The 15,175-nt window shown below is 43.0% G+C and overlaps 1 protein-coding gene across 1 annotated transcript in view; it reads left to right on the forward strand.

Annotated features, from left to right (window-relative positions):
• The window catches only part of CCDC18 (coiled-coil domain containing 18), a 153,774-nt gene that overhangs the window by 121,047 nt on the left and 17,552 nt on the right, over positions 1 to 15,175 (forward strand). Inside the window, exons 28-29 of the mRNA XM_014550012.1 lie at positions 5,924 to 6,124; positions 13,237 to 13,704. Coding sequence (XP_014405498.1) covers positions 5,924 to 6,124; positions 13,237 to 13,704 — 669 coding nt within the window. The remainder of the gene's footprint in view (positions 1 to 5,923; positions 6,125 to 13,236; positions 13,705 to 15,175) is intronic.

Consider the following 15,175-nt stretch of genomic DNA (forward strand, 5'->3'; position numbering starts at 1 on the left):
GGGGAAAGGGGCGTGGGGGGTGTGGGAAGTTACTGGAAAAAAATCGTACACCTATGGATGAGGACAGTGGGGTGGGGGGTGTGGGGGCAGAGTGTGGAGTGGGAACCGGGTGGAAAGGAGCTATAGGGGGAAAAAAGAGGAACAATTGTAATAATCTTAACAATAAAGATTTAATTTAAAAAAAAAGAGGAAGAAGAAAACGTTAAGGATAAAAAATAAGAACAACAAAGTGGCAACAAATACATATCTATCAACAATTGAATCTAAAAAATCAAAAGCATAAAAAAATCTGATGAATAGAATAAACTGGTGAATGGAATAGAATGAGGATCATGGAAATGGAGCAGGCTGAGGATTCTCAAAGGGAAGGGGGTGGGAGAAGGTGGGGGAGGAGATTAGACAAAGATCTTATATGTATGTATGCATTACTTATGGACACAGACAATAGGGTGGTGAGGGCCTGGGTCAGGGTAGGAACCAGGTGGAGGGGTGCTATGGGGGGAAAAAAGAATGACCTCTGTAATCTCAACAATAAAGATTCATTAAAAAATAAATAAAAACAATGCACCATTAAAAAAAAGGCGTTTGATAACATCTTTGTGAAGGATTGGTTAGATTGTGGTCACTGTGTCTTGCTTAAATGCATTTAGATTCAGATCCCTTTGAAAACATTGTGTCTGCCAAACAAAACATATTTGTAACTCCAAGAGATTACAACCTTTAGTCTCTAAAGACAAATGTGAATGCTATTGGATTTAGCATAATTATTTGATATTAGCTGCTCAACTTAGTGACCCTCAGTAATAATTAGTCCTTCTCAAGTTTTTGCTAGTGCCTATTCATTACACTTATCATATTGTCTCTATTCTGCTTTTATTTTTAACTAAAGGCCCGGTGCACGAAATTCATGCACTGGGGGCAAGCAGGTGAGCAGTTAGGAGTCAGCAGTCCCAGATTGTGAAAGGGAGGTCCGACTGCCAGGTTATGCCTGATCCCTGTAGGACATCCAACCGGCATTCGGACATCCCTCTCACAATCCAGGACTGCTGGCTCCCAACCACTTGCCTGCCTGCCTACCTGCCTGATTGCTCTTAACCGCTTCTGCCTGCCAGCCTGATCACCCCCTAACCACTCTCCTGCCAGACTGATCGAAGCCTAACTGCTGCCCTGCAGGCCTGGTCTCCCCCAGCTGCCCTCCCCTGCTGGCCCAATGTGGCCATCTTGTGACCACATGGGGGTGGCCATCTTGTGCAAGGGCATGACAGTCAATTTGCATATTACCTCTTTATTATATAGGACTAGAGGCCGGATGCAGGAAATTCGTGCAAGAGTATGCCTTCCTTCCCCTGGCTGCTGGCACCGGCTTCCCTCTGGCACCCGGGACCTGGGCTTCCCTCACAGCCCTGGCTTTGTCCCGAAGGTTGTCTGGTCTGATTAGCATATTATGCTTTTATTATTATAGATTATCCATTTATTAACTTTTATTTTTGTAAGCAACCTGAAATTATTTATAAGCAGATAGTACATAAAATTAATTATAAAATTTGGTTCTAGTATTGCTCTGTAGAATTTGGTACTAATTTTTTATATGTATGACATAATAACATGTAATATAGGTACCACTACGGGTCATGTCGAGGCCTGCCAAGGGTGAAGTTACTCAGTACCACACTTTTTTGGTCAGGCCCAGAATGCCCGTTCTTGTAAGCCCCACTCAACAGAAGAATGAAAGCACTGTATAGAAGCACGATGTCAATAGAAGAGACCTCTCATTATCTGAACAGACACTACAGTAAAAACAGCTCTCATCTCAAAGAACCCAGCATTTGTATCACAGTATGAGAAATGAGATCTGGGCAGCAGCATTTGATGAACAGTCTTCCAGCTGTACAGTGATTTCTTTGGACCCATTATCTTGCATTTGCAATTAGATTGATCACCTCCCATTTAGAGACTCCCCAAGACTTTGGACACTCTTTCAGTTATCCTTAAAGAAGGACACCCTCTCTAGAGAAACACAGTTTTTATATACTGTGGCGAGCCGGCATGGCCATGGCATACTCAGCCCCAGGGTGCCTTATTTGCCACACCAGCTCAGCCTGGTTCAGTGACCCTGAGAGGGGGCGGTGAAGGATAGAGAAAAGACAGACAAGAGAGCAAAGCTGCGTCTGGGTGGGATGCTGCTCCCGGATGGAGAGGCAGTACCATGGACTACAAGCTGTGTCTTTATTTTATAGCCAGATTCCTCTAGGCAAAGTAAGGGCGTGGTCAAGATGTTTACAACATTCTCGTGGGTTTTGATCCTCCTCAATTACATGCACCTGAACTCTATCAAGCCCACATCACTCAGACACGGCGGCCATGTGTTCGAACCATAGGTTCAAGCTTACAACTATAGCTGTTGGCGATAATTGTGCTAGGAGGGCTCTGCCCTCCAAGCTGGGACTTGCATGTGGTCATGTGTCGGAAGCCAGTCCATCCTTGCTGCTTGACACAGTCGCTGCAGGAAAGAAACATCTGCACAGCATATGTTTCAAGGGACCTGGCGTATATAGCATACTGTTCTTAATATGTTTGCTCCCCTTAGCGCTATGTGTTTTAACCAAGGTCACCTCTCCGAGAAAGGTTGTTTCCCCAGGTAGGGATTTTTCCCTGAAGTTAGGGAGGGGATAAAACCCCTTAACTAAGTGCCAGGCGGGTAGTTAATCACTTTAACTACAAACAATCACACTTAAGCTACATAATCTTTACTCCCTGGAATGGAGATAAGAAACGCCCTAACCTTTGCAATAGAAATTGACAGGATTAAAATCAACTGGTATAAATACAGATGTAACAAGACAATAAACACCAGAACTTGGCCAGAACTTCGCTGGAGATCCTGACCAGAACTTGGCTGGATTTCCTGCCTAGAGATCCTGGCTAGGCTGCTGATCAACTGAACGCTGTCTCCGCGTCATTCCTTCTTCGCCGACTCCGTCCACACCTTTGGGGACCCCTGGACCTGTTGGGGTTGGACCCCAGCAGTCATGAGAGGACTGCCCTCTCATTAGTCCAAGGCTTGAACCTGTCCAAACACTGTAGCCGCTCTCCACAATATACAGTGCACTGGATCTCTTGGAAAGACCAGAATTATCAGTAAAGAATATAATAAATGGCTGAAGGGCTACTGCAAAGCATTTTTCTGTGGCTTGACAGTAACACTTCTAGAACCAGTTCCTGTCTCTGCAACGGGGTGCTCCTGTAGAGTCATTGATAGCACAAAAAAGCAGGGCATATTCTGAAGTGCTTAAAGAAGACAAAACCTAAAGGTGCTTTCGTGGGAATGACAATGGTTGATTTGCACTCCAGAAACTCCTGGAATTTTGTCTTTGAATAGGTCTCTTTGATAGATGGTGTAGGACATTCAGCTTTGCCAGGTATGACAGCTTTTTATAGCTCATACTATGAAGGCAAAGTGAAGAGCTGTAGAAAACATCTTCAAGTGACTGTTCAACTTTTCTTTTTCTATTTTTTTTGTCTTTTGTTTCTTTTTGTTCAACTTTTGATAACTTACGTTCCTGAAGTGACTTGTGTTTTGCTGTTCAATCCTGTAAGTCTTTTGTTGTTGTTGTTAATCCTCACCCGAGGATATTTTTTCCATTGATTTTTAGCATGGAAGGGAGGGGGAGAGACACATCAATTGGTTGCCTTCCCCATGTGCCCGGACCAAGGCCAGGGATCGATCCTGCAACCAATGTCTGTGCCCTTGACCAGAATCAAACCCGCAACCCTTCAGTCCATGGGTAATCACTGAGCCAGGCTAGGGCTCAATCCTGTAAGTCTTAAACACTGACAGTGGCTTGCATACCTAATGCAAAGCTCCAGTCACTTGAAAGAAGCTGACTAGCACCCCTAAACCTTTGCCCTATCTATTTACCCAAGTTGCAGTGTACTATTGGCTTCAACATTATAGAAAGTTACAAAGGGCTGGTGAGATGGATTGATGATGAACCTGCTGACGCACCTGGAGTCACTCTGAAACATAGTCATGAAGATAAGTGAACTTGCCAAAACCTTTATTGAGCCTTTAAGGAATGGAAAGAGTGGGTAATAAAATGCCATTGCTGTTCTCCAAAGTAAGGAACTTCAAATAGGAGTAATTAAAATAAATACTTGCATGGCTAATAAAAAATAACGTTTTTCTCCTATATATTACTTGACAAAGATTTATTTCTAAAGTGCTTTTGATTGATTATAAAAATGAGAGAGTATGTCATTAAAATAATAGAGTTAGAAAAAGGGATCAAAAAAATTTTTTAAGTATTTTTTAAAATACAGGTTTTAGAATTGTCAGAAAAGTCACTTAATAATTATTGCAAGCCTCATTCTCTAAGGAGCCCGCCCACCTTGCCTTTCACTACCCCCTTCCCCCAGGCATGATTTCCTTGCTTCTCTCTCCTAAGCTTCAAGGGCCCTTCTTTTGCCTCTGTAACATTTCCTGAAGCCCATTTCTTCTGCAGCTCACTTCTTCTACCTATGTGACTTTCTAAAAATAAACTCTCTCTTTTTTTTTTTAAATATATTTTATTGATTTTTTACAGAGAGGAAGGGAGAGAGATAGAGAGTTAGAAACATCGATGAGAGAGAAACATCTATCAGCTGCCTCCTGCCCATCTCCTACTGGGGATGTGCCCGCAACCCAGGTACATGCCCTTGACCGGAATCGAACCTGGGACCTTTCAGTCCGCAGGCTGACGCTCTATCCACTGAGCCAAACCGGTTTTGGCTAAACTCTCTCTTATAAAATAATAAAAATAATAATTATTGCAAAACTGACTTTTAAAAAAATATTTGCTGGCATTTAAAAAATATATTTTTTTATTGATTTCAAAGAGGAAGAGCGTCTGCAGGCTGACGCTTTATCCATTGAGTCAAACCAGCTTGGGTGCAAAACTAATTTTTTTATGGTCCTGCCTGTGTGGCTCAGTGGTTGAGCGTCGACCTACATACGACCCTGGAGGTCACGGTTCGATTCTGGATCAGAGCACATGCCTGGTTGCAAGCTCATCCCCAGTAGTGGGTGTGCAGGAGGCAGCCAAACAATGGTTCTCTCTCATCATTGATGTTTCTCTCTCAGAGACTCTCCTTCCATTCTGAAATCAATAAAAATATTTTTTTAAAAAACTGATTTTTTAATGAAAATGAGATTTTTAAAAAGTTTTTATTGTGGAAATTTTAAACATTCAAAAGTAGAGAGAATGGTATAAATCCTCTCCCATCTTTATTGTTCAACTTCAATAATTAACAGCTCTTGGATTGGCCAATTTGATTTAATATATAAGTATGTTGACCATTTATTTTATCTAAAAGGGAATACTTTTGAGAATGAAAAGGGATGCTGTTACTAACTAACCAGGACACCAAGGCATAAAACCCAGAAAGACCTAGGCAAACTGGGAAGTATGGTGGTCACTATATCTTTAACCTCACTCACTTCCCTTTCCCTTCCACATACCATCTATTGTTTGGATGCAAATCCCAGATGTCACTGTTTCATTAGTAAACATTTCAATAACTATCTCTAAAAGATAAGGGTTTTTATAATATCATTATCACACCTAAAAATTGACAGTAATTCCTTAATATCATCAACTACCTAGTCATTGTTCAGATTTCCCTAATTGTCACAAAAATGTCTTTATAGTAATGTGTTCAAATCAGGATCCAAAACCAGTCCATTTTATTTGGTTCTTAAGTAAATTTAAGATTATAGTTTCTTCTCTCTCTTTTTTCTTCGAGTATATTATCTGTTGAGAAATCAGATATTTGTAATTAAAAACAATTTACTTTCATTTAGGTGGAAGTGAAAAGTATTAGAATGTTATTAAAACCAACACCACCCTATTTTCTTCTTTTCCTTTTCAATGTTGGGGCTATATAGATGCTTTCACATCAAGAGAACCATGCAAAGTGGAAGTTTTCTGTTGACTCTCAGAAGACTTCTGTTCAGCAACTAAATGAACAGTTAGAGAAGGCAAAATTAGAATTAGAAGAAGCTCAGGACACTGTAAGCAGTTTGCATCAACAAGTCCAAGACCGGAATGAAGTAATTGAAGCTACAAATGAAGCATTACTTATTAAAGTAAGTAAACATATAAAAGTGTATAAAGCATATGTTGCTGTAAGAATGGCAAACCTGTAGAAATTTTTTTCTTGTTGTTAATCCTCACTTGAGGATATTTTTGCCATTGATTTTTAAAGAGAGTAGAATGGAGAGGGAGAGACAGAAAACATTGTGTCCTTGAGCGGGAATCGAAGCCAAGACCCTTCAGTCTGCAGGCTGATGCTCTAACCACTGATCACCCAGCTAGGACTAGAAAATAAATTTATTTTGGAAAATTTTTTATAAGAGTTCATTTGATGACATGCCTGGAAGCAAGACCTCAACAGGCTGAGAAAAATGCTTCCCAGAATGCCAGTCTTCAGTTTTTACTTGACTTGAGTATATATGTCATTTTTTCAAATAGCCTATTTCTGTTTCTTTACCCTGCTGATCATGGCAGTTTATTCTGGAATTTGGAATTAATATTAGTATTGATGCATAGAGATAAAAATTTTAATGTTAGTTTAAAACTGCCAATGTGTATGATTAACATGATCAGTTTTTTAAGACCTTAAAAAAAGAATAATCTAATTGATAGAAAAATCATTTTATAGCAAAATGAAAATTATTAAAAAGCCAAAAATCTTAATTAAATAATACCTTAGAAATATTTCTAGTTACTAAGCTAAGCACGTAAATCTCTTATATAATACTAGCGGCCCAGTGTATGAATTCGTGCACCTTGAAAGGAACTGTGGGCCGTGAGGCTACAGTGGGCACAGGGGCAGACCTCGGCCCATCCTCCGTGCCCCCGCCCAGCCCCTCCTGCACTGGACCCCAGTCCCCTGTCTGCCAGCAGCTCTGCTCCCACTGCTGCTGCTCCCATGCACTGACGGCGCTGGCCCCACTTGCACCCGCTGACGGCGCAGAGCAATTGGAGCTGGCCCCAGCAGTGGGTGCGAGTAGGGCTGGTGCTGTCAGCAGGTTCGAGTGGCAGCTGCTGCTCCGATTGCCCCTCAGGAGCAAGGGGAAGTGGAGAAGCCCTCAGGGGCGATCGGGGCTGGCAGCTGCCTCTCCCACCCATTGATGGCGCCGAGTGATCAGGAATGGCGCCAGGCGCCAGCAGCAGGTGCAACTGGCAGTTCCGGCACCAGCAGCGGGTGCGAACAGGGCTAGCACTGGCAGTGGGTGCAAGCGCCAGGCGGGACTGCGGTGCACAGGAGCAAAGAATATTCAGTAACCACCAGAAGCTTGCCCCAATGACAGCGACCTGCGCCCCACCTTGATCTGGCATCCCCGCTCACCTGCTCCACCATCCCACCATGGCTGACTCTCTCCAGATTCTGCGCTCTGCCGCCTGCTGCCAACACCCATCATGTTCTGCACGCCCTTCCTGGTGGTGAGCGCATGTCATAACGACCGGTTTTTCGGTTGTCCAGTTGTTCCACTGTTCAGTCTTTTTGCATATTAGCCTTTTATTATATAGGACTAGAGGCCCGGTGCACAAAAAATTGTGCAATCGGGGCGGGAGGTGGTCCCTCAGCCCGGCCTGTGGGCTCTCACAGTCTGGGACCCCTCGGGGGAATAACCATCTGCTGGCTGAGGCCTGCTCCCCAGGGGATTGGGCCTAAGCTGGCAATCAGATATTCCTCTGGCAGCCGGGCAGCCCTCGGGGGATGTCCACTTGCCGGCGGGGAACAGACCTAAGCTGCAGTCGGACATCCTTAGCGCTGCTGAGGAGGCAGGAGAGGCTCCCACCACCACCGCTGTACTGGCAGCCATCAGCCTGGCTTGTGGCTGAGCAGAGCTCCTCCATGTGGGAGCACACTGACCCCCAGGGGGCAGCTCCTGCATTGAGCGTCTGCCCCCTGGTGGTCAGTGTGTGTCATAGTGACCAGTCATTTCAAGTCTTTCTGCTGTTAGGGTCAGTTTGCATATTACCCTATTACTATATAGGATAGAGGCCTGGTGCACGGGTGGGGGCCGGCTGGTTTGCCCTGAATGGGGTCCCGGATCAGGGTGGGGGTCCCCACTGGGGTGCCTGGCCAGCCTAGATGAGGGGCTGAGGGCTGTTTTCAGGCTGCCCGCACCCCCTTCAGGGGGGGGGTTCCCACTGGGGTGCCTGGCCAGCCTAGATGAGGGGCTGAGGGCTGTTTTCAGGCTGCCCGCACCCCCTTCAGGGGGGGGGTTCCCACTGGGGTGCCTGGCCAGCCTAGATGAGGGGCTGAGGGCTGTTTTCAGGCTGCCCGCACCCCCTTCAGGGGGGGGGTTCCCACTGGGGTGCCTGGCCAGCCTAGATGAGGGGCTGAGGGCTGTTTTCAGGCAGGCCAAGCCTGCAACTGAAGCTCCCAGTCTCTCCTTTTTTTATTTTTTTTTTGAGTTCTGGGATTTATTTACCTTCTGTAATTGAAACTTTGTTGCAGCTCCAGCTCCGATGCCGGCTGTCTGAAAGCAGGTCTCTGGGGTTTGTTTCGCTTCTATAATTGAAACATAGCTGCATTTCGGAGCTGTTGCTTTCAGGCTCAGAGCCTGACGCAGCAGGCGGGGAACCTTGGCTTCCTCCATCACTGGAGCAAGCAAGCCTCATGTTTGCTTCAGCTGCGTGGCTGCCGGCCGCCATCTTGGTTGGCAGTTAATTTGCATATCACCCTGATTAGCCAATGGGAAGCGTAGCGGAGGTATGGTTAATTACCATGTTTGTCTATTATTAGATAGGATGCCTTGATATGCACAGTACTAAAAGAAAGCTGAATAGACAATCTAAAATTATGTTTTGGTTGAATACTCTTCCTGGATTTTTTAAAGTATGTTTTTAATTGATTTTTAGAGAGAGAGGAAGGGAGAGAGGGATAGAGATAGAAACATTGATGAGAAACATCAATAGGCTGCCTCCTACACGCCCCCTATTGGGGATTGAGCCTGCAACCCAGTCATGTGCCCTGACTGGGAATCGAGCTGGTGAACTCTTGGATTATGGATTGATGTTCAACCACTGAGCCACACCGGCCAGGCTCTTTCTGCTTTTATTGAAACGTTAATATACCTAATATTCTGGGGATTAATAACATTTATACAAAATTATAAAACTTCATTGGGAAAAATTGACTAAAAATTGAAAAGATTCTGCATTATGTATTCCTTGTCACAGTAGTTATCTCTGCTCATTTGTTAGATATTACCAATGAGATAAATACAATTAGATTGCACTTATCTATTATCCAGACGTTTTTTAAGTTCAACTACTTTGAAAATTGCCAAAATACTGGGTAAATATCAGCAATTCTAAAATTAACTATACATATAGAGATCTTAGAACATGTACCATAATTAGCAAATATACCAGTCAGAAAATAGAATTCCTTTGTTTTCTATTATTATTTTTTTGTTAATTCTCACATGAGGATATTTTTTCCACTGCTTTTCAGAGAGAGTGGAAGGGAGGAGAGAGAGAGAAAAACATGGATGTGAGAGAGACACATTGACTGGTTCCCTCCAAACCCCAACCAGGGCTGGAGAGGGAACCTGCAAGCAAGGTACATGTCCTTGACTGGGAATTAAACCTGTGACCCTTTGGTGTGCAGATTGACGCTCTAACCACGTAAACATACTGATCAGGGCGACTTCCTTTGTTTTCTGACACTAGCTCTCAAAGTCAGTGTCAGCTGGCTCATAGGAGAGAAAGAAGTAAGAAAAATTAATAGAAGAGTAAAAGCTGGCATAACTGTAACAATTAGAAGTAGCTACCTGGGGGGTGGCTAGGGGCCAGGAGGAAGGGGTCAGGAGGGCAAAACAGGAGACATCTGTAATACTATCAAACAATAAAAAATATAGCCCTAGCCTGTTTGGCTCAGTTGATAGAGCCTCAGCCTGGGAACTGAAAGGTCCCAGGTTCGATTCCAGTCAAGGGCACATGCCTGGGTTGTGGGCTCAATCCCCACTGGGGGATTTGCAGGAGGCAGCCAATCCATGATTCTCTCTCATCATGGATGTTTCTATCTCTCTCTCTCTCTTCCTTTCTCTCTGAAATTAATAAAAATATTTTTTAAAAAACAAAAAATATATTAATAATATTAAGTTGGTCCGACGGTTGTGGGTTATTGTTAAGAAAAAAAAGAGAAAATAATATTAAAAATTTAAAAAATAAAGAAGTAGCTATAAATAATTGAAAGCAATTCCATTAGTAGCAGCATTAAATACAGAGAACAGAAAGAGAAGAGAGAAGATAAACAGTGTTTGATGCAATTAATCTTTCCATCTCATTTACTTTAGTACCCTAAAAAGTGCCTAGTTTTTTTTAAAAATATATTTCTTTATTGATTTCAGAGAGGAAGGGAGAAGAAGAGAGATAGAAACATCAATGATGAGAGAGAATCATTGATTGGCTGCCTCCTGCACACCCCACACTGGGGATGGAGCCCGCAACCCAGGCATGAGCCCTTGGCCGGAATCAAACCTGGGACCCTTCAGTCCACAGGCCGATGCTCTATCCACTGAGTCAAGCCGGCTAGGGCAGAAGTGCCTAGTTTTGAGGGCAACTGGAGTAAGAGCAAAGCTAAGACCATTTTCTGAGAGCCCTAAAGGCATCATTATATTATGGCACATTACAATAATGATTACAACAGGGACCTTCATTGAGTCTTAAGAAAAAGTTGAATGATGTTCAATGTATTCAATACAGTACATTTTATTATAAAAGTCAGGTGTTTAACTTAAGTGGAATCCTACTTTGTGAGAGACTACATTTCTCAATTATGGCTAGATAACACGCAAGAGGTTTGTTTGTTTTTAAACTTCCCACATAGCAGTATATATCTACTCTATAGGTACTTTATTAATTGTAATTATAAGAATGTGAATCCAAGACTTACTTTAAAAAATTTGCCACACCTGCCACTTATAAAGTTTTTCTAGATGAAGTAGTATCTACACTAATAAAAGAGAAATATGGTAATTAGCGTATGACCGCTACCCTTTTCATTGGCTAATCAGTGAGTATATGCAAATTAACTGTCAGCCAAGATGGCGGCAGGCAGCTGAGAACAGGATGCTTGGTTGCCCCAGCGATAGAGGAAACCAAGGTTCCCGCCTGCAGCTGCGGGGCTCTGAGCTCCTGAAGCAACAGCTCCAAAAGATACAATGTTTCAATTATAGAAGCTAAAAGATGGCGGTTAATCTGCATACTCAGGCTCCAAGCGGTAGAGCGAAGCCAAACAGCCCTGAAGCCACAGAGCAGAGAGGCCTCACTGCCCCGGGATCAGCGGAGCCGAGAGGCCTCCGGGCCCCGGGATCAGTGGAGCCGCAGGCCTCCGGGCCCCGGGATCAGTGGAGCCGCAGGCCTCCGGGCCCCGGGATCAGTGGAGCCGCAGGCCTCCGGGCCCCGGGATCAGTGGAGCCGCAGGCCTCCGGGCCCCGGGATCAGTGGAGCCGCAGGCCTCCGGGCCCCGGGATCAGTGGAGCCGCAGGCCTCCGGGCCCCGGGATCAGTGGAGCCGCAGGCCTCCGGGCCCCGGGATCAGTGGAGCCGCAGGCCTCCGGGCCCCGGGATCAGTGGAGCCGCAGGCCTCCCAGCCCCGGGATCAGCGGAGCCGAGAGGCCTCCTGGCCTGGGATCAGCTGAGCTTGATGGAAGCCCTGTGTGTTTATGCACCCTGGGGGTGCAGAGGTCCTGTCCTAGGCAGAGGCCTATGGCGAGAGTTTCGACTCTGAGAAGCAGCCTACGGGCTGGAAGGCGGCTCCTCTGACCTCAGTGCTGGAGAAGACCATTAAGCAGAAAACTAAAGAAACCGATTTTACATCATTTCCCAGGTGTAGAACAGTTGGCATGTAAGCCCCTGACCAGTGCCCAGCCTCTCCTCTGTCAGTCTATCTCACTCTTAGGTACCATGTTCTTTGTTCTGTCTTAACTGCAACTCATTTTTAAACTAGATTGCTTTTAAAAGAAGACTAAATAAAGTTTCCCTTAAGTTATTTAGGTGGTGCTGGGGCTGCTGGGGCCTGATAGAAGACACAAACACGCAACGGGGGGCCTGTACCCAGCAGCCCCAAGGCCCGCCACCTTGGTGCTGGGGCTGCTGGGGGTATCAGAGACACAAACCCGCAGGCCCGGCACCCAGCAGACCCAAGGCCTTCGTGGCAGCACTAAGGAGCAGCAAGCCAAGCGGTAGGAAGCAGCAAGCAGGTGGGCAGTAACAAGGGAGGGGTCCCGGACTGCAAGAGGGCACATGCTGGGCTAAGGGACCCCCCACCCATCCCCAGTGCACGAATTTCGTGCACCGGGCCTCTAGTAAAGATATAAAAGAACTGATATATGCATATTAAACTTGCATTTTGTAATGCACACTGTGGTAATGACAGTTATAAGCATCATATTTTTAGAAAAAATAGAAAGTATCAAATTAAAAATAGCTGATTTAGAAATTTATATCTTATGGATACCCATAAGAAAAAGAATGTATTTGAACAGGAGACTACTACACATATCATTTAAGTTTTAAAATGGAAATGTATTTTCTTCACTTTCTTAGGCTTTATTATTTTTCAAAGTATGTAACCTCATTCTTAGAATCCCAAAATTGTATCAGAAGACCCAAATGTAGGACATGGAAAAATAATAGAAATGAAAAGTTTATTTAATAAGGATTGATTTATCAAATATTAGTAATCATTTTCTTAAAGGTTGGTTTTTCTTTGAAAATTTTCTACCATAATAAAGCTTTCTTATCATGAGGACATATAAAGCAGAGTAGCTAATATACATTTATTTTCTATTAGAAATTCTGAAGGGAGTTGTGGGGTTTTTTGTGTGTATATATTAGATTAACAAAAGATTGTGTATTTTTATACTTTTGCAGAGAAATTTTTAGATGAAGATTTTAGTCTTGACTAGAGAATGATATTGTGATTGACACTAAGCAGAAAAAAATTATGTAAGGAAAATCTAGTTTTTATGGAATTCCTTAGTGTAATTTAAACGTATTTCAAGTGAACATATCTAATTGTCCAAAAGGGTTGAAACAGAGCTGGGAAAACCCTGTTAATTGTTATAAAAGGAATTTTTATACTGGGATGAAGGTTGACTTAGATGACTTCTAAGAGTCGGTGATTTTATTTAACAAAGGGTATTGAGTACCTCCTATGTACAATTTTTCTACAGGAATCAGAATTAACCAGATTACAAGCCAAAATTTCTGGACATGAAAGGGCAGAAGATGTCAAGTTTCTACCAGCCTCCTTCACATCTCCAATAGAAAATATGCCTGGCATTCAAGATCCGAAATTTACTAAACATGCTCAAACAGCTTTTCTCAAGTGTAGAAAACTACGTCGCTCCATTAGTGCCAGTGACCTTAGTTTCAAAACTTATAGTGATGAAGATCTTTCTGCAGAATTACTACAGGACTTAAAAAAAATGCAATTAGCACAACCTTCAACATTAGAAGAAAGCCAGAAGGATCTGACTTATACCCAGTCTGACTCATTTAAACCTCTCACATATGACCTAGAAGATGACATTTCTGAGAATAATGACTTCAGTACTCTTAGTGGAATGCTAAGATACATAAACAAAGAAGTGAGACTATTTAAAAAGTCTTCTATGCAAACAGGTGCTGGCTTAACTCAGGTATGTATCTTATACATTAGAAGTTATAATGATTTGTCTCCATTGAATATCATTTTATTAGTTGTAGAAAATCCATGTTTAAATGAAGCATGCCATTAGATGATGTACACAAATATTGAAAGTACAAAAAATTCACTGTAAGTTTGGAATGCTTTTACAACTGAAAAGTAGAGTTAAAAATTTTGCTTTGAAAAGTAATTTTTTAAAAATAACCTATATTTTTTATTAAATATAATCTCTATATTTGCTTAAAGGACTTATTCTACCTCGTGTTAGGAAAGTATTTTTAACTCAAGAATATTGGAAAATGTTCAAAATTAGTTTGTTTCTAGACTTCCTGGAAACCATTCTAGTAAAGATTAAGGTAACCTTTGTTTTGGTCATAAACTTCCACAGTAGCTCAGAATATCTCATTCACATGATTTATCTACTCCCATTATTCTTTGAATACATCATACTGAATAGGCAACTATATACCTACTACATTCAACATTGTTTATAAGCATTTAATCTATAGTTTGCATATGGAAATAAATAATCTCTTCTAGGTAATATTACCGTCGCTTTTTTAAAGTGCCCATTTGCCTCATTTTTAAACACATTAAAATAGGTTTGGTAGCCTGGACAATTTGAAAAGTGTTTTTAGAATGGATTCAAGACAGTGTTATAGTTTCTTTTCATTTCTTCATACCCTTTCTCACATTAAAAAAAGCTTAGCCCTAGCTGGTTTGGCTCAGTGGATAGAGAGTCGGCCTGCGGACTGAGGGGTCCTGAGTTCAATTCTGGTCAGGGGCACATGCCTGGGTTGCGAGCTCCATCCCCCGTGGGGGGTGTGCAGGAAGCAGCCGATCGGTGATTCTCTCTCATCATTGATGTTTCTATCTCTCTTTCCTTCTCCCTTCCTCCCTTTCTCTCTGAAATAAATAGAAACATATATATTTTAAAAAGCTTAACTTACTATTTACATATAAAAACTATATAAATATGATATTGTGTTTAAAACAAAATTTACACATTATGAAATTGTGGTATAATAAACAAGACAATCTACATTAATAAAAGACAAGCATGCAAATTAACCGTACCTTCGCTATGCCTTAAGCCACGCCCACCAGCCAATCAAAGCAACTATATGCAAATTAACCCAACCAAGATGGCGGCCGGCAGCCACGGAGCTGCAGCAAGCAGGAGGCTTGGTTGCCCAAGTGATGGAGGAAGCCAAGCTTCCAGCCTGCTGCGGCAGGCTCTGAGCTCCACTCAAAGCAACAAAGTTTCAATTATAGAAGATAAATAAACCCCAGATACCTGCTTCCAGCTGGCTGTGGCCAAGGAGCTGGAGCAAGCAGGAGGCTTGAGTTGCTCCTGGCGATGGAGGAAGCCAAGCTTCCCGCCCGCCCTGGCCGGCTCTGAGCTCCACTCAAGACTACAAAGTTTCAATTATAGAAGGTAAATAAATCCCAGAATAAAAATA

This window comes from Myotis brandtii, unplaced genomic scaffold (genome assembly GCF_000412655.1).
Source record: "Myotis brandtii unplaced genomic scaffold, ASM41265v1 scaffold58, whole genome shotgun sequence".
Lineage (NCBI taxonomy): Eukaryota > Metazoa > Chordata > Mammalia > Chiroptera > Vespertilionidae > Myotis > Myotis brandtii.